Source organism: Denticeps clupeoides, chromosome 10 (genome assembly GCF_900700375.1).
Source record: "Denticeps clupeoides chromosome 10, fDenClu1.1, whole genome shotgun sequence".
NCBI lineage: Eukaryota > Metazoa > Chordata > Actinopteri > Clupeiformes > Denticipitidae > Denticeps > Denticeps clupeoides.
In genome coordinates, this window is record NC_041716.1 from 20,458,707 (window position 1) to 20,477,615 (window position 18,909).

The 18,909-nt window shown below is 42.0% G+C and overlaps 2 protein-coding genes across 2 annotated transcripts in view; one reads left to right on the forward strand and one right to left on the reverse strand.

Moving 5' to 3' along the window:
* The window catches only part of mtor (mechanistic target of rapamycin kinase), a 65,198-nt gene that overhangs the window by 16,862 nt on the left and 29,427 nt on the right, over positions 1-18,909 (forward strand). Inside the window, exons 23-28 of the mRNA XM_028992783.1 lie at positions 11-173; positions 517-609; positions 1,244-1,390; positions 2,388-2,530; positions 2,895-3,057; positions 4,179-4,324. Coding sequence (XP_028848616.1) covers positions 11-173; positions 517-609; positions 1,244-1,390; positions 2,388-2,530; positions 2,895-3,057; positions 4,179-4,324 — 855 coding nt within the window. The remainder of the gene's footprint in view (positions 1-10; positions 174-516; positions 610-1,243; positions 1,391-2,387; positions 2,531-2,894; positions 3,058-4,178; positions 4,325-18,909) is intronic.
* Positions 7,964-11,068, reverse strand: angptl7 (angiopoietin-like 7). The gene is made up of 5 exons (XM_028992784.1): positions 10,509-11,068; positions 9,255-9,355; positions 8,961-9,155; positions 8,655-8,850; positions 7,964-8,528 (listed from the first exon to the last, which is right to left on the reverse strand). Exons 1-5 carry the CDS (start codon positions 10,861-10,863, stop codon positions 8,359-8,361), a joined length of 1,017 nt encoding a protein of 338 aa, XP_028848617.1. The 5' UTR covers positions 10,864-11,068; the 3' UTR covers positions 7,964-8,358.

Sequence of the window (18,909 nt, forward strand, 5' to 3'; positions counted from 1 at the left end):
TGCCCTGCAGGGTCGCCTTGGAGACTTTAGACAGGCTGACTGAGTCTTTGGATTTCACAGATTATGCCTCCCGTATCATCCACCCCATTGTGCGCACTTTGGATGGGACACCAGAGCTGCGCAGCACTGCCATGGACACCTTGTCCTCTTTGGTTTTCCAGCTTGGCAAAAAGGTAGCAGTTAATGCTTGGCCAGAATTGACTCACGTGTCTTTTCCACAACACCTCACCACTACCGGGATGTCCTTGGCAGGGATGTCCAGTTAAAGTTAGCTGGATCCTTCTCTGTATCCAGCTGGGATGCATGAGGTCACCTCTGTAAAGCAACCTCCTGCTGTTTATCTGAACATTCATCTGCTGCCCCACCACTAGTTTATTCCCAGTGGAAAGCTGTGATCATCCGCTATGGAGCACTATGTAGTTATTGAGCACTAATGACAAAAGTTAACTTGAAATGTCTTGTATGATGAGACCCATATGTAAAGTAATCAAGGGTCTTTACTTTATTATCCCACAGTACCAGATCTTCATTCCTATGGTCAACAAAGTTATGCTCAAGCACAGAATCAATCATCAGCGCTATGATGTTCTCATCTGTCGGATTGTCAAGGTTCGTTGCTATTTTTTCCCTCGTTTTTTTTTTTATTTTATTGTTTTTTTAATCTACTATAACATGGAGTATGTTGCCTCTCAATCCTGCACTGAATTTATTTAGATCTTTTTAAAGTTTAAGGCAATCTTTGTAAGCTGACAGGGTTGATTTACGTCTGCTTCAAGTGGAGTGTTGCATTTAAAACAATTGGACCGTTGTGTGCTGGCTGTTTTTCTTTTAGTTGCTTTTTTTCAGCAGTGAACCCAGACATGTAACCCCAACACATGGCTGGCTTCCCCCAGGGAACATTTAGGCTGCATTCCAGCACATGATACTTCCTGTGCACTGTTACACTGACAGCCAAACTAACCGTAACGCATGATGGTGCTTATTGTTATGATGTTTGGATGCATATTTTGGTCCCATGGCCAGGAAAAATAACATGGATGAACCTCACAGGATCTTGAAGTCCTCATTGCATATGTAATATACATTCATACATAATTTAGTTTTCACTGATCATGGCCGGCTTCCATTAAGCTCCTACATAACCTTGACATACACAGTAATGTTGGACTTGATATTTCATAACCCAGAAAAATCAGAAGGAGTCAAGCCATGTACCATTTAGTCCTGACCCTGTTCATCTCAGGGGTACACGCTGGCAGAAGAGGAGGAGGACCCTCTGGTCTTTCAGCACCGGCAGCTCCGCAGTAACCAGGGAGACGCACTGGTCAGTGGGCCGGTCGAATCGGGCCCCATGAAGAAGCTCCATGTGAGCACTACTGCTCTGCAGAAGGTGAGCGGCATCAAACGTCACCCTTTTTTTTTTTCAGTTTTGCAGTTTCTATGTCCACTAAGTCCACTGGTTTAAAATTCATGTTTTTGTCATTGTGATACTCTTAGCACAGCACTTGGTGCATATAATGAAATATGTCCCCTTCATTTAACCTTCACCCTTGGTGAGCAGTGGGCAGCCATGAAAGGGGAGCAGTGTGTGGGGATGGTACCTTGCTCAAGAGTACCTCAGTGGCACCTTGGTGGTTCGGGATTCAAACCCGCAACCTTACACTTACTAGTCCGCTTCCTTACCACTAGGCCACTTATTATACCTAGGTACAGCACTAAGCAGTAATTGCTGTTTCAACAGTGGAATGAATATGAACACAGTGTACTAAATGTTAACAAAATCTTGTGAAAATACAAATTCTTATTTTGGGCACTTAAGAAGGGGACATTGCATATATTATATTACATTACAAAGTACACCCACTTAAAGTCATAATGCTCTTGTGAGAGTTTAGCATTATGGGAGTGCACTGGCAGTCCTTTCTTTTCTTTCTCTTGAGAAGGAGCTCACTGTTGTGGCCTCTTGCATGTCACTTCCATGGTATCGCTCTCTCTTTCTGCTAGCGTTCATCATTCTCACATGAAAAGAAAACATCTCCACCACCCAGCTGTGCACCACTGCTGGTTTTGTCATCGCCTGTGAATTATTAGACACGAGAGATTAGTGTTTCCACCATGGGCTGGAGAAAAATCTGCATAGAAAACGTTGAACAGTGCCACAGATGAATGTTGCAGTGGAGTCAGTATTCTAAACTAATAATGATTAGATCACGTTCATTTGGCAATTTTATTCAAAGGGAGGAATGTACATTCAATAAGAGACATAATAAAGTTCTACAGTTCCGAAGCCCATTGTTGGAAAGTCTGGTCCATGCAGCTGTTTGTGTTGAGTTATGCGTCTGAAGGATTCTGGGTAATGAGCTTTTTTTTCCCCCCTGTCTGGACAGGCATGGGGCGCTGCCAGGAAGGTGTCGAAGGATGATTGGCTGGAGTGGCTGCGGAGGCTGAGTGTGGTACTGCTTAAAGAATCGTCTTCCCCTGCCTTGCGTTCCTGCTGGTCCCTGGCCCAGACCTACATCCCTCTTGCCAGGTAGCACCTCCAGCACCTCTGTGCCCTCATCAATCTCACTCCATCTTTACACTTGGCCCAGAGCTGACTCAGTGCTCTGACCCCAGTGACCTATTGACCAATAAAGTATTTAAAGTGTTTAACTTACTGAAAATGGAAACATTACATTGTTAATCAATATAGCCAAATAAATTCCCTGCTTTTAGAACTAATCCTGCGGCTAAGGAAGTAGACTTCTAACCAGAGCGTAGTCTGTTCGAATTCACTGAACCTTGGGTGCCATTAATGGCTGCTTACTGCTCATGATTGGTGATGAGTTAAATGCAGAGAACTCATTTCCATTTTTGTGTGTGTGTGTGTGTGCGCGCGCTGTATGTCACTACAGGGACCTGTTCAATGCGGCCTTTCTGTCCTGCTGGTCTGAGCTGAGTGAGGATCAGCAAGATGAGCTGATCCGCAGCATTGAGCTGGCCTTGACCTCACAGGACATTGCAGAGGTCACACAGACCCTCCTGAACCTGGCTGAGTTCATGGAACATAGTGACAAGGTGAGAGGTGTAGTTGATTGGATGGTGTAAATAAAACCTATTGTCTATATCTTGTTAGAATTGGTGCCCATATTACTTTACTTTACTTTACTTTACTTTATTTGGCAGACGCTTTTATCCAAAGCGACTTACAATGGGAAGACACCAGCAATTCTTGTTCGATTTCTATAGAATATCAAGTATACAAACTAAGAGCCCTGATAAGGCTTAGACTTGTCATTGAAGAGCATGCTCGGAGAGTGTTGGGTGCTAGACTAAGAAAAATTATAATGTATTTATACATTTTGTATTTGTTTGTTCAATGTGTATGCATGTGTATGTGTTAAATTTGTCTGTAATATTTTTGGAATAAGAGGGTTTTCACCTTCTTCTTAAAAGTGGTGATAGTCTCGGCTAGTCGTGTGGAGGAGGGCAGGTTGTTCCACCAGCCAGGGACAACAACGGAGAACAGACATGATTGGAATCGGAGACCCCGTGAAGAAGGAATTTTTAGTCTCCTTTCGTTTGCCGATCTGAGAGAGCGTGCAGGAGTGTATCTAGGTAGTAGTGTGTTGATGTAGGAGGGCGCAGTTCCATTTACAGCCCTGTAGGCAAGCATCAAGGATTTGAACTCAATGCGAGCAGCTACCGGGAGCCAGTGGAGGGAGGTAAGAAGAGGTGTAACATGGGTGTATTTTGGCTGATTGAAAATGAGACGGGCTGCCATATTTTGGATCATCTGGAGTGGTTTTATGGTGACTGCAGAGGCTCCAGCCAGGAGAGAGTTACAGTAGTCGAGTTTGGAGATGACCATTGCCTGGACGAGGAGCTGCGTAGCCTGTTGTGAGAGAAAAGGCCGAATCTTGCGAATGTTGTAGAGAGTGAACCTGCAGGATCTGGAGATCGCAGCAACATGATGGTTCAAACTCAGTTTGTTATCTATCCAAACTCCAAGGCTTTTTGCAGATGCCGTGGGTGTTAACAATAGCGATCCAACAATAGCGTTCCTGTTGTAATTCCTATTTAAGAATTGACTAATTACAGAACAGCGAATCTACACATTGTATTGCTGCCCCAACATTTTTGTTACCAGTTTTTGTGCCACAAAATTCAGTATACTGAAAGATGCTCTGCCATGGTAGGGCCCACTTCCTCTGAGAGACGACAATGGCATTGTGCTGCTGGGTGAGCGAGCTGCAAAGTGTCGTGCCTACGCTAAAGCACTGCACTACAAAGAGCTGGAGTTCCAGAAGGGCCCATCACCGCTCATCCTTGAGTCTCTGATCAGGTAGGACTTGATATAATGTCTATTGTTGGCCTCTTGCATTAGGGGAAAAGTGGAGAAAAAAAGAAAAAGATTTTTAAGATGACAAATTACAAAGGGACATGACCGAAAAAGAATTTGAATACTACTATGTCCTGGGCCTTTTATAGTGTTTCTTCTTTATGAATTGAGCGCACAGCATTAACTGGCATATATTATGTCAGGGGTTTTTCTTCTTTGGTTCCATCATAATTGTTTTGTGAGTGTCTCTCAGGGGTTTGGAGCAGAGGTGGCGAGAATTCTTTTTGCACATTCTTTCTGCTCTTCAAAGAGACAGTTGCTCTCTTCACCATGACTACAAATATAAACATTCCTAGAAAGGAGATTTTGGAAGAGCAAGTTTCCTTCCCAGCTTTGTGCTGCATTCAAGACCGCATGTGCACACACACACACACACGCGCACACAGAGGCTGGATTGGGATTGATTTTTTATTTTCATTTTGTGTTCCTTAGTGATAGAATAAATCTTTGTTTAAAAAATGTGTATTGAGTATTATATAATTCATTTTGCCTACATGTTCAGTCACCTCTTTATAACACTTAACTTCCAGGTTGTGGCCTTTTCACCTCCACTTTGGAAATTACAGGGCTCCCCTTTGTGTTAAATGGAAATTACTGTGACCTCTAATGATGTTTGTCATCTACCTGTGGGGTGTCTCATCCTCCTGGTTTTTCATGTTGTTGAGGAGATCTGTTTTTCAAGTTCGTAATTGGACTCACTCTTTTTAATAATTTTTATGCCTGGTCTGGTTTTCCCAGGGGCCTGTTTTTTATTTCCTACGAGGGCCAGGCGTTTTCAGTCCATCCATCTGCTTCTCACCTCACCAGGACTTTCTTTTCCTTCTCTCAGATGACTGCCTTAGTGGGCTGTAAATGAGCCCAAATCCAGTAATCTGGTATCTTCTGTGTTAGATTAGAACTTTTCTTTTCAAGGCATTGTTCTTCCCATCTCTACACTGTAGATATGTGGAATCACACTCGTGTCCAGATTATCCAGATCAATAATGTACTGGACAGCTGGGCTTATGGGGTTTCCTGGTATGACAAATACTGGTTTGCTGCTTCATTGTTTTTTTATCTTTTTGTCAGTTGTTTCTGTTTTGTATTGAAGTATAATTATAAGCGTTTTAAGGCTTTTATTGACAATTACATCAAGTTTATGCAAAGAGTCCATATTTGCAGTGTTGGAACTTTTTTTCCAAAACCTCTGCAATTCACCCTGGCATGCTGTCAATCAACTTCTGGTCCAAATCCTGACAGATGGCAACTCATTCCTTCATAATCAGTGCTTGGAGTTTGTCAGAATATGTGGGTTTTTGTTTGTCCACCCGCTTCTTGAGGATTCACCACAAGTTCTCGTTTGGTTTGGTTCTCGTTAAGGTTCTGGAGAGTTTCCTGGCCATGAACCCAAAATTTCAATGTTTTCTTCCCAGAGCCAATTAGTTATCACTTTGGCCTTATGGTGCAGTGCTCAATCATGCTGAAAAAGTCATTGTTCTTCACCAAACTGTTCTTGGATGGTTGGGAGAAGTTGCTGTTGGAGGATGTTTTGGTACCATTCATGGCTGACTCCCTTGGATGAGAAGCCACCCCACACATGAATGGTCTCAGGATGCTTTACTTTTGGCACAAGACAAGACTGGTGATAGTGCTCACCTTTTCTTCTCTGGACAATCATTTTTCCAGATGCCCTAAACAATCGGAAAGAATGTCCATCCCCCAAGTAGTAAGTAAAAGCTAATTAGACGTAGGGCTCTTAAGTTTTGAAGACATGTAAGAGTGACATTCCAAATGAACTTACTTCAACAGTATATAAATATTTATATTATGTTTGAAAAACTTCACTGCCCTCTCGAAACACTACTAGCGTATAATTTGTTTCAAATGCTTTGCTATGTTTGTCATACTGCTCACTTTTATAGCGACACCTTTGAAGCACTTCTTGCAAATGGGCTTGTCCCCAACTTTTGGATCTCCCTGTTCATCTTGATTATATGCGTCATACTTCCAGACAATGCTCTTTTAACGCCAGCTTGGTGCTGCAGAATTATGTTTAAAGTGCCTCTCTCATGTAAACATTGTTTGATATCCATGCACTTGGCATTCTCCACACTGGAGATGTGGGAATCAAGGCAGACTTTTGATAATTCCTCAGGCTGTCCAGATGCTGGATGCTTTACAGTATGAATAAGTCATGAGTGAGCAGGAATTGAGACGGATGGATTAAGCGGCCTGTCCTGGTGCCATGTGAGTGGAGAACAGCAGGAGACCCATGATGACTGAAGCAGACTACATGATCTTTGTCCAGCAGAGAGGAGTGAGGGAGAACTGGAACCTGAAAAGGCCTTGGGACCTGAGTCACTAAAGGTCCACTTCTAAAGACATCGAGTTAGCACTGGATCTATTCTATATGAGCTGGAGTTGAGAGTTTGTGATATCCAGTAGCCCAGCCACTGCCTGCTTGTGTATGTCTCCTCCATCTGTCTGTATTAAATGCATCAGCAAATCATCTACTGAAGCAACGTTGAAATGGATTTCAAATAAATGTTGGAATGCTCTGTGTGCTCTCAGTTAAGGGGTAGAACTAGCCAGCCAAGTGGGCATAATCTTTGTTTTTCCAGTGTATATTCTCTTACATGTTTGTTTGTATATAGGTAGTTGTGATTAGTGTTATTTAAGTAGATCAATACAGAGATACCCAGTATTGACCCCACCACAGGTCAGTTCCCAGTTCTGGGAGACTTATCATAGTTCACATAAATCAGATCAAATACACAGAGAGCATGCATGTCCCTTGCTGTCTCAAAATCTTTTCTGTAATTTACTCCATCTAAGAGCTGCTATAAAATGTTTGGGTTAATTGCTTGACTGCACTTTGACTTTATAATTTATTGTATTTTGCCTTTGAAGATTACGTAATGGCCACTGCTTGGGCAGAGTGATTCTCAACATAATCTAGCTCTGTAAAAGCCCTCTCACTAACCCTCATGATGAACAGATTAGAGAGATGATCCGTGACCACCAGTCAACACCTCAGGAAGTCCCTGCACATGTGGACTCACAAGGTCAAACCAGACTAAAAGGTCCTGATTTTGTGGTGTCACCCTATAGACCTCCCAAACAGTTGTGGGACAGTCAAGGTCCTACCAGGTCACATGTTTGTCTGAGAGTGTTTCATGAAAATCCTAGGCTTTGTCATTGTGGGCCTACATGTGTTTTGCTCCTGTATATGTATGATTTCTCATGAGAAGATCTCAGATGCAGACTTGAAAAGTATGCTCTTTACTGCATTTCTTGGATTTTATTCAATAAATACATTTTATTAAAAAAAAAAAACTGAACTCTGCATCCCAATACCCAGCCACAGCAACAGATTCCACTCAATCACATGAGGATTCTGTGCAATGTCTTCATGCTGCTGACAGTCCCTTGACAGAGATGTCAGGAAAGTGTCAACAGTGGTGAACTGCTGTGGGAAGGAACCTCAGACACTAACATTCATCTCAGTGAGGAGAGGTTAACAGCCTCAGGATCTGGTCAGAAATGACCAGATTTCAGAGGAGACTTTTGTGTGTGTTTTTGGGATGTTTTACTCAGAGACTCTTTTAAAAATACAATTTTTATTCATTCATTACTCAAAGGCATACCTGTACACATTTTACAAATTTCACAATTTTTCAGTAAATATTGTCTGTCCCTCAGACAAAGGCCATTTCTGTTTCAACGAAATATAATCACAGCTGTGAGCATGGTGCTGTCTGATAAATATACAACTTACTGGCTGTAGGAGAACTACACAGGAAATGCAGCTCTTGCCCCTTCATATGAAGATTGTGGAAGAATGAAAGATAAATAAAACAAAAAAACATCTACTGCAATTGGCAACCAAACATGGTCCTCACACATTCAGACAAAAGGAAAAGCTTTTTATGGTTACCAAGGATATGGTTCTGAACTCTTATCAGTGGTATTCATCTCTAGATGTGCTTTCAGAGTCTTTAAGGTCTGAAACCCTGAGGTCGTATCTTCATCTCCACCTTCTTTAGAGAGTAGCTGGGTCCATGCCAGCCATACCAGGTGATGCCATCTGAGTTCTTGGTGTGTTTTCCGAGTCTGTAGTACATGCCGTTCAGGTTTGAGTCGGTGCAGCAGTTGTACCAGTAGCCACCTGAAGCGGACAGCACAATGCAATACAATTCTAAGAAGGCTTTAGGGTCTTTAGGGCCATGGTTAGTTTATCTGCATTGTTTTGGAAGAGAGGTTGATCTCTCATACTGAATAAGACCTGACATACCTTTGCGAAGATCAGCACAGTTGTCCACACATTTGTCATTGTCCTTGTCTTTGCTGCTGAAGTTGGTGTTGTTGTGGTAGCGCAGAGAGTCACCAGCAGTGCCGCTGTAGTTGGCAATGAAGAGCTTGTAGCTGTTTAGCTCGTTGGCGATGGTGAAGAACTTGTACTCAGCGTAGCGGGTCTCACCCTCCCAGTCCTGCAGAGAATGAACATGTCTTAATTCGTTTTTTGTTTTTTTTTATTTCAGGACATAGCACAAGCTAAAACAAAGTGTATGTAAATCAGCATCACTGCTCTGGCCCATACCTCCATTTCTATCCGCAGTGTGGTGGGCTGGCGGGTGAGGCGGAAGATGTTGTCATTGCCCAACCAGAAGTCCCCACGGATTGTGCCAAAGCCACTCTTGTACTGTTTCCAGTCCCGGTTAAAGCTGCTCAAACCAACTTTACGCCTCTGGATGAGTGTCCAACCCCCACCATTAGTCTCCATGTCACAATAGACCTAAGAGACAGAGGCACGATTAGATCATCTCTTTTTCAGGACTGATTTCAGGACTAATATTTGCATCTGGATGAGAAGGATTGACCGATAGAAGCTCACATCCAGATCTGGTGTTCCCAGGAAGTCATCAGCTGGCAACCTGTATTCCCCAGAGATCTTGTAGTTTTTGCTGTACAGGGATGCACAGTCATAGATTGCATCTAGAAAGAGAAAATGTCCAAATTAGCTTTCTTGGCGACCACTACTAGGGCAAAAGCAGTTAAACAAATAATGTCTGATTCATTCTCCAGCCCAGGCACCGAAGTAACATTAGACTCTGGGCTTCTGTCTGACTGCCTGGTATGGAGTTTCTATTAGAGGGGCTTTATGATCCCTGTGGAGAGGGGGTGCAGCACATCAGAGGGGAGACCCCGACTGTTCTCACGGCGGCAGTTTAACCAGTCTGCCTCCAGCGCTGCTGTCCCTCCCTCTCCTGCCAAGGCCTGGTTCTGTCTAATTTGTAAATTCTTTAACAAAGCGTCCTTGCACTGAACTGGCTTGCCAGCGGTAGGAAAACAACACTGCTGTAGACTGCAGTCTAATTAAGGTCTGAAATAGAGCATTGGGAGCATGAAGCTCCTTGTAATGGCTGATGATTCATAGACTTTTTAGGGAAGTGACCAGCCTTTTTTTTGTAATCAGCAGGTTATGGGTGCAAATTATGGTCTTGTGTGCCAGAGAGGAACGCATGTAAAAAAAAGAAAAAAGCAAACAGCAGTTGGAGGTCTGCACTCTGTAGAGTAATGACAGGTTTAGACATCTGTAAATGTGTTAAAGAATTATTGATATTGTGCAGTTCTCCTGAAGAGCTGGAAAGAGGTGGATGAAGTAGACACTCCATTTCATCACTGTTACTGTCTTACTTGCCTTAGATTTAATTTAACACATCTGTACAACTGCTAAAGCAATCAGGCTTATTAACCCAAACTGAGCCAAATGAACATTTCTGACGGGCGGATAGTTGAGGAAACGAGGAGAAGTGAACATGAAATCACAGACAAAACTCATTTCCTGCAGCCTTGAGAGGCCATTGTTCCATGATTGATTTATGGTGGGGGTTGGCAGTATGATTTTTACACCTGGCCAGACAGCAGCTGTCGTGTGTGTGTGTGTGTGTGTGCGTGCGTGCGGGGAGGTGGGCTGGTTTTGTGGTATCTAGTAGTGTTGTACAGAAAGATCATGTTGTTAATGCCAGCATCCCGTCCAAAGATAATTCTTCGGATAATGTTAATTCCTTAGCCTCACCAGTCTTAGAATTCTGTCCCCTGAACCTGTGGTCTGAGGTCAGATGGCCGGTAGTGTTGGTGCTCTTACCTGAAGAGGTCTTGGTGACTGCCTGAGAGGCTTGCATCTGTATGATCTCCACACGGTTGTTGATTTCGGAGTACTTGCTCTCTGCCTCGGTGACACGAGCTTCCTGTTGCCGACTCTGCTTGTCCAGCTCCAGCATCTGCCGTACCACATTCAACAGGTCGGACTCCTGCTTGCGGCTCAGCTCCTCCAGAATGCTGGTGAGGTTGGCCACCTGCACCTTGAGGGAGCGCACCTCATCACAACACTGGCCCTTGGTTGAGGGTTTTGGTGGGGCCAGGCGCTTCTTTATAGGGTTCTGGGCAGTTGTGTCCTCCAGCAGGAGCAGCATGGCTACGTATACCATTGACTTTAACATGGTCTTTACTTAAAATAAAGCACTTTTGCGATGTTCCAACCTTAGACGTGTGTTGTCTTCTCTCGGTTTCTCCTCACTGTGCCTGATGGTTTTTGCTCTTTCCAAATGAAGACCAAAGTTCAGCTGTCAGCTCTACACTGAAGACCTTGGTGTGGTGGCATCTTAAATAGCTTCTGCACACGTGCACCTCCCCTCTTGGTTGGGATCACATTCACTGCCCCCCCCAGTCCCCCCCCCAGTCCCCACCCCATTTCCCGTCTCTCCCTCCCACTTGCTCTGTTTTTGCAGTGCAGTGTCCTGCTCAGTCACACCCTCTCACATCAGGTGTGGGAAGGTTGAGACGAGTGCTTTGTTTTCATGGCCCTGTGCACTTTATATGCTCCAGAGCTGTTCACTCTCTTTTATTGGTCTCTAGAAAGCCACATCCTCAAAATGTGTCTAATTGTGGACATCAGGCTTGTAATCATACCATTTAGTGAAAGCACTTTCATAGTAAAGTTTGTTTTCGGCAAACTTGTCTATTTAGAATAAATGAAAATCTTGTAAAATTTAAATAAAACCCTGATAAGTTTGATTATTGTAGTTTTAATGACAGTCTGGTGGGTCACTGTAATTGCCACCAAATCAACCTGATTGATGTGGATAGATTCTAACCATGTGAGGAATTCCTCTTACATCATTCTGTCTCTCTCGGTTCCTCTTTCTTTCTTTTTTCTTTTCTTCTGTCCCGTGGCTTTATTTGCCTCCAGAGTCACTCGGATTTCATACAGTAAAAACAACAAAAGAAAGCAGATGTTGGTACAGGAGCCTGCTTCAAGAATCTGTTTCAGGGAGAAGGATGTATAATAACAGTAACTGGCGCTGTAGAAAATGACAGTGTGGTGACTCTGTACGCCAGAGGAGGGGTGTGCTGGAGAAGGTGTGTTACGTCTGGTCAAGTTTTGTTCCAGGCATTTTATTGCATGCTGTCAGGAACAGTGGGTAAGACTGCATTGCTCAACCTCACTCACATTTCGCCCCAGTCAGCCAACTCGACTTTTCAATTCTGATCATTTGTTTAAGCTGCCAAAATAAAAACTCCAAACTTATGTTGAGAATGCATGAGAATATAAATACTCATTTAACTAGCAAACATCTGTGATGTCACATTGTCCAGTCAGAAGCAGCCCAAGGTTCTGTATGTAGCTTTGAGTGTCTTAAATCCAGGATTCTCAAACTATTTAACTAAATCGCTGTTTTTCATGATTTCAAAATCAGATTTTTTCGAATCATGGTTTTAAATTGATTTGGTTGTGAAATCGTGACCATGTGTGACTCTTTGATGCTGGTGGTGAGTGTCTGTCCTACCTAATCTGGTAATGCTGGATGGCCACAGCAGCACAGCTTGCTGTGTAGCAGCAGACTGGTCAGCATGACCTGTCCACCAACAACAGCTCCTACAATACACACATGAGCATTAGAATTGGAGATTATCAATGGAAGAATGTACCTTGATTAGATGAATCACATTTTCTTTCCATCATGTTTATCATGTAAATCATTGTTGGATGTTCAATGAGGTAGAGATGGTGGTAGTAGCCTAGTGGGTAAGACACTCGCCTGTGAACCAGGAGACCCGGGTTCAAATCCCACTTACTACCATTGTGTCCCTGAGCAAGACACTTAACCTTAAGTTGCTCCAGGGGGACTGTCCCTGTAAATACTGATTGTAAGTCGCTCTGGATAAGGGCGTCTGATAAATGCTGTAAATGTAAATGTAAATGTAAATGTTACAGGATGCACTATGGGAATAAGGCAAGCTCTACACCCCTTCTGACATTTTGGTAGAAGATTGTGGAATCTAAGTGTCAGTGTATCTATTTTTACTGTAACTATTGTAACTAGCGTAACTATTTTTGTTGCATGATTGAGGACTACACAATATTAGGCTGTTGGTTCCAATGTTTTACAAAACGGACTGCCAATTGGACTGATGAAATATGAGCAGCACTGACCTAAATTATTGTTTGTTCAGCCACAGGGTACAGTAAAAGGATTACATTTTCATGCCTTAATAAATGCTCCTTCAGCTACCAGAAAATGTGGTTATACTATTCTTTTGGAAGTGAACCATTTCTTAACTTTTTAAAAAGCAAATTGTGCTGCCAATTCCCGCAACTTTTTCCTAATTGTTTCACATGATGTCACATCCCTGCGTTTTTTGCCAAGGCATGCTAGACCAGTGCCCCATCTGTCTAGTGTCTGTTTAGCATAAACACATCAGCCTGAATTAATAAAACACGTCCCTCTTTTAACCAAGCCAAGTCTTATGTAGGGGTTAAAGCATGGGTTTCTTTCTTTCCAGGATCCAGTCTTGGTGACATTCACTGTTTTTTATAGCTATTAGTGTTCAGTGCACATTGACTGACTTCCTCCTCCCAGACATCTTGAGAGCAGTTTTCTGAACAGACTAAGGCATCAAATTGCAGTGAATGTAAATAATTATTATGTATAAACCCAGGCACTAACAATGCGGTTTAAACACCTCTCTTTTATTTTTCTTCCTGTAAACAGCACATTCTCATGAAGTCATTTATCATTTTTGTATTTGTGCCTTTCCACCAGTACTTGATAAATGTGCATGGCCTGTCACATTTTGTTGTTCTATGTCAACAAATGTGATTAATCTGTAAACTATTTAATACCGATGGCATCAAGTCATGCCAAACATGGCACATCATAGCACAATCACTGCAGGACTGTCACCGTACTGTTGTGCCGATCTGCACCATTTGCAGTAAATACATGGAGTGACATCTCAGAAGTAGAACTGAACCCAGGTTTAATCTTCATTCGTTTCCAGTCTTTTCAGTAGGCTTGTGGCCAGTGACTACTACGGCTGCACAGTTTGGCTAAATGCCCGAAGTAGGGAAGGATCTGAAGAGATGTCCATATGCTTAGCATGGTCTGCTTAACTGTGACCAGACGTAGTAACACTCATGCTCTTCTGTGTGAGTCATGGAATGTGCTTATAATACTTCCTGAAGATTTCATCAGGACCGGAAGAACATTAGTCTGGTATTGAAGCAAGTAGAATGATCCCTATTTTTTTATTCTATACTTCAGTTATATGAAGAGTGGAATCATTGAAGAAAGCAACAAGAACGGCCTTAACATGTAGTCCAGTTTTAGATAAAAATTTGGCGCTGAGTATATTCCAGACAATGGTCAGCCAGAGTCGAGTTTAACATACTACAGCAAGCAATGGAAGCCACACAACCGCACTTATAAATGAAATGTTTGTTGTGCAGGAATGGTAGCTCACAACCACTCACCTGGCAATTGTGATCCAATAGCCCTGCTAACATGCTAGTTGCTGCACAACTGGATGTTTAGTTTGAAGATTTTTTTGCAACAGTTTTTACTTTTGCTATTTTCTCAGGGCTGTATTTCCTTTCAGGCTAATGGAAAAATAAATAAATGGACATTTAGATTTGAATAGAATTTTTCCAGAATCAGGCACCCGTAGAAGTAACCCCTGCTGCTACTTAAATATATTGCCACTGGAGACACTTGTTAGTTCCCATTCGTTTGTTTATGCCTCTGCTAAGCTCTGCGCAATGCTAGTGGAACCAGACAAATATAAGGCTTCTTAATCTACTGAAAAGATACTATTCCTTTTATGTCAACAAGACTTGGCGCCTGAGGGAAGAAAAATATGCCAAGCAATCCCCTTTGTATCAGTTGCCATGAAATGGAGAAAGAAATACACTTCAGAGGTTATTTTGCCATTATAAAACACACACAAATTCTAAATCCTTATTTGAGTCCCGACTGAAGAGGAAATTCAAACCAGAATATGGATATGGTGTGTGCTCGGAGTTTAGAATTCCTCTTAGAGAATTGAAGGGACTCTGTGGCAGGTTTGATTTAATAAAAAGTGTTATCTCCAACATGCTTCTTATTGAGAGAATTTCTAGGTGAACTCACATATTTGTGAGACAATAGTTTGTATTTGAAACAGTCAGCGGAGAGCTAAATTTACGGGAAATTCTCATAAACAGAGAAAGTGACTGTAGGCCATTTGTAATCCCTGAAGCATCATACATTTTAAAACCAGGGATTAAAACTGCTCAAAGAATGAAAACATAAAACTGATAATGAGCTACATTTTCATCAAGAATGTAATAGAAAACATTATTTCACTTCTAGATCACCACTAAATAAATGTATTTATTATTCCATTTAATTTTTCGAACAACATGAAAAAATCTGGAATCTGGATGTGATTTACTCTGTCTTGTGCTCCTGATTACCTGATTGTGTGCATCTGTAATTATTAGTATAAATGTATCTTTGCCATGTCCCATACTGATTCTGTCATTACGAGATTTTTGTTTGGTTCCCTGTTTAATGTATTAAAACTCTGTATTTGTGAGTTGTGTGTTTTGCATTCTTTTTCTCTTCCCATCTCAGGTTCCTGACTCAATGTTTAGTTTTTCTGCTGAACAAAGTAGTCTTCCTCCATCTCCAATTAATGTCTCTTAAATCACATGGGATTTTGTGGATTTGATTCTCTTCCGGTACAAAACGTGCATGTGTCTGGAGAGTTTTCTGGATTGGTGGAGCCGTCTGCTTTTACTTTTGTTTAACATAGGATTTATGCTCAATGTTGATCATTTACTACATCGTCCATGGAACAATCTGCGATACATTGAGTATATTCCAGTGGTGGCCTAGCGGGTAAGGAAACAGCCCGTAATCAGAAGGTTGGCATTTCGAATCCTGAACTGCCAAGGGGCCACTGAGTACCATCCCCACACACTGCTCCCCAGTTACCTTTCATGGCTACTCACTGCAAAGTCATTAGGCATTAATAAATGCTTACAGAGAATTAAATTCACTCGCCATCAAAAGATAATTTCAAAGGCTTTTTTGGTGTCCTCCAGGATTTAGGAATGTACATTGGTCAGGTTCAGCAGTAAAATGCAGTCCACAACTCCCACAAAAAAACAGCACAAGCCTTTGGTGTTTATACACTACTGAACTGCCAGTTCCTATTTCTAATTATATAATGAACCTTGTTCCTGCTGTAATTGTGTATTTTTGGACCCTTTTTAGCCTAGAAACTGCATGTATGGAGATCTGGATCTGAGTGCTTTGTGTGGTGGAGAGTGATGTAACATTCCTGTTGGCATGGTTAGCACTATTCTTCCTGTCTTCATGCTTGGCGTGCTGTGGGCTGTGAGGCTGGCAGCAGTGCAGAATGCTCAGAGTAGATCTAAGGGCCTTCTGGTAGGTCTCAGCGCTGACATTGGTTTGGCACACTTTCGCCTCAACTTGAGAGCGGATGGCGTATGTTTGCTCTCATTATTTATTTCTTAGGAACACATAATGACCTAACAAACATATTACTTTTATACCCAGAGAAGTGTATTTTTCAAGTTGACCATATGTGGGACCAGGCGCTTCCTCTTCTTGCTCTTTCATGCTCTGTATGTGACTGAAGAGCCCCCTGGGAACCGTTCTACTATGATGACGTAAAAGAGGGGGAAAAGCGGGTGCTGATGCTGGTCAAGGCATTTATCTTCTGTTAGGGGGCAAGAGTCTGGTCCTTTACATTTTACATTGTAAAATTAAATCACCCGTTTCTTCTGCCTTTTTTTTTTTTTTTTTTACTTTATTTTTGTTGGTAAGAAGTTGTCTTTGCATCAGTATTTTAGAGTGAAGACTTTACATGGACTAACATCTGCAAAATGTTTTTTTTACCTCAAGGAATGAAAAAATTTCCATTTCATTTCTATTATTGTTCTGTAATTTGTGGTGAGCGGTTTTAACAGCGAATTGCTCTGCAAATTAGGCTGCTGGAAAGAGAAATAGAATATCATATGTCAGAAAGACTAAAAATCTATGTTTTTCCATCCTTGTGATGCCTTTGATATAATACATGATTAAGAGTTAATTGCACTGTGTCTGCAAATAATCAGACATGTTTGGATTTGTAGATTTTAGGAGATGTCTGCATTGCATTCAACCAGCAATAAATACTTTTATACACTGTGTGCTAAGGCTGTGTGTGTGTTTGTGTACACTAACAAGTTTAATCTTTTTAAAACCCACATGATCACTTTCTAAAGCTGCACTGCATGACATTTGATGCCACATACAGAATTCTGGCTGCTGTCATTAGGTGGGGTGGTCATGCTACAAGGAAAAAGCACATTCTGTAAAATACAAACAGAATATCTTTATACCATCCCACAAATGGAATGCGGAAACTTGTACAATATCTGAGATGTTTTCAACATGTTGTGTGCTTCTGCTGAAAGGCTTCATCATTACTCAGTCTTACCCTTTCACACTTTAGCATATGTGAGTAGGTGACATAAGATGAAAAAGGTTTTTCTAATTAAGCTTTTACAGTGTAAAAAGCTGTGTCGGACTTGGGTTAACGAACACAGCATTCCATTGGAAGTCAATGCAGATATTCTGAAATTAATATCTATTTCCAACTTTCATAATCATTTACAACATGAACAATGAATTTAATACAAGAAAATGACATTTCTAAATGACCATAATCTCTCATATTTAATAAATTGGCAAGATATTTTAACTATTTTTTGCTATTTAATTTACCGCTATAAATAACTTTTTTCCTTGTTCCAGTCATGATAAGTAGGTGATACCACATTGAAGGGGTTCGCTTGTGTCTGTCACAGTCGAACGATCCAAGATTCTGTGTGCTGCTACTTGACTGGCAGGCAGGGACGGATTATGGGTCGTGTGGGCCCCTGGGCGAAACGTTCAGTACAGCCTAATGCCATTACCTCACATTAATGTTAGCACCAGGTTACCCATCTCTGTTTATAGAGACAGGTATCAAACCAGTAGCACAACCAGATCGCACCATAACAAACATTATTTGAATGTCATACAATTCATGCTCTAAATCAAAGCACTTTTGCTAATCATCCCATTTCTATTCAGCAGCCTGGTTATTACCATGGGAAAAGAGAGGTCTCTCCCCATGATTAACGCATTGCAAGTTCTCCAATGTGAAAAAAACTGTTTGCGTTGCCCCATCAGCCCCATCATCTACACCCTGCTCACCCAAAACTGTGTTGCCTTCCACAAAAACATCATCATCCTAAAGTTCGCAGATGACACTGCAGTGATTGGTCGCATCACTGGAGGGGACGAACAGTCTTACAGGAGTCTGAAAATAGAGTCATGGCACCTGGACTTTCTTTCTTTAATGTAGAGACGTTTCTTTCTGCATCCACAGAACTTTGTCAATCTGAGGGAAGTTGGCTTGTCCACAAATTTATCCTCCAGGTTGGTTTCAGCTCACTCCTGCCTTGAATAGGCTCGTTAAGTGGAACACAGGCAGGGGGAGGGGGGTGGGTAGGTGTGACAGCCCCGCCCTGGCAGTTCCTCCTGCCCCCATTAAGCGGGTCGTTAAATGTGGCCAACCTGGTGGATGTGTGAATTGGGCCTGATTTTTTTTGGAGATAGATGAAAGGGCAGCATTATATGTTGAAGATAAGTTGTGTCTGAGGCCTCCACCTCTGTTGAGTGAGGGTTTGTTGATTTGCACATGCAAAGCTTCCCCCACTCCTCTCAAACCACTTATCTTCTCTGTCCAATATTTGAACACTTTCGTCCAAAAATGAGTGTCCTTTTTCCTTAAAGTGAAGGTGGTGTGAGGACAACAGCATGTGTGAGGACAACAACCTCACCCTCAACACAGATAAGACAAAGGAGATATACACCGTTTATCTGGGAGCTTGAGGTGGAGAGGGTGAGCAGCTTTGAATACATAAGGGTCAACAGTGAGGAACTCAGCTGGTCACTAAACACCACACAGCTGGTCAAGAAGACTCATTAAGCTCATTTTTGCACACATAAGCTATTTCTGCTCCTTAATGTAATGCAATCATAATGTAATTTCCTTATCACTGTGTTACAGTTAATATTTATCTGCACAACACTTGTCCTCACCTACTTTTTATCTTATTTACATTTACTTAACTCAGCATTTGTATGTGGACCACAAACAAAGAA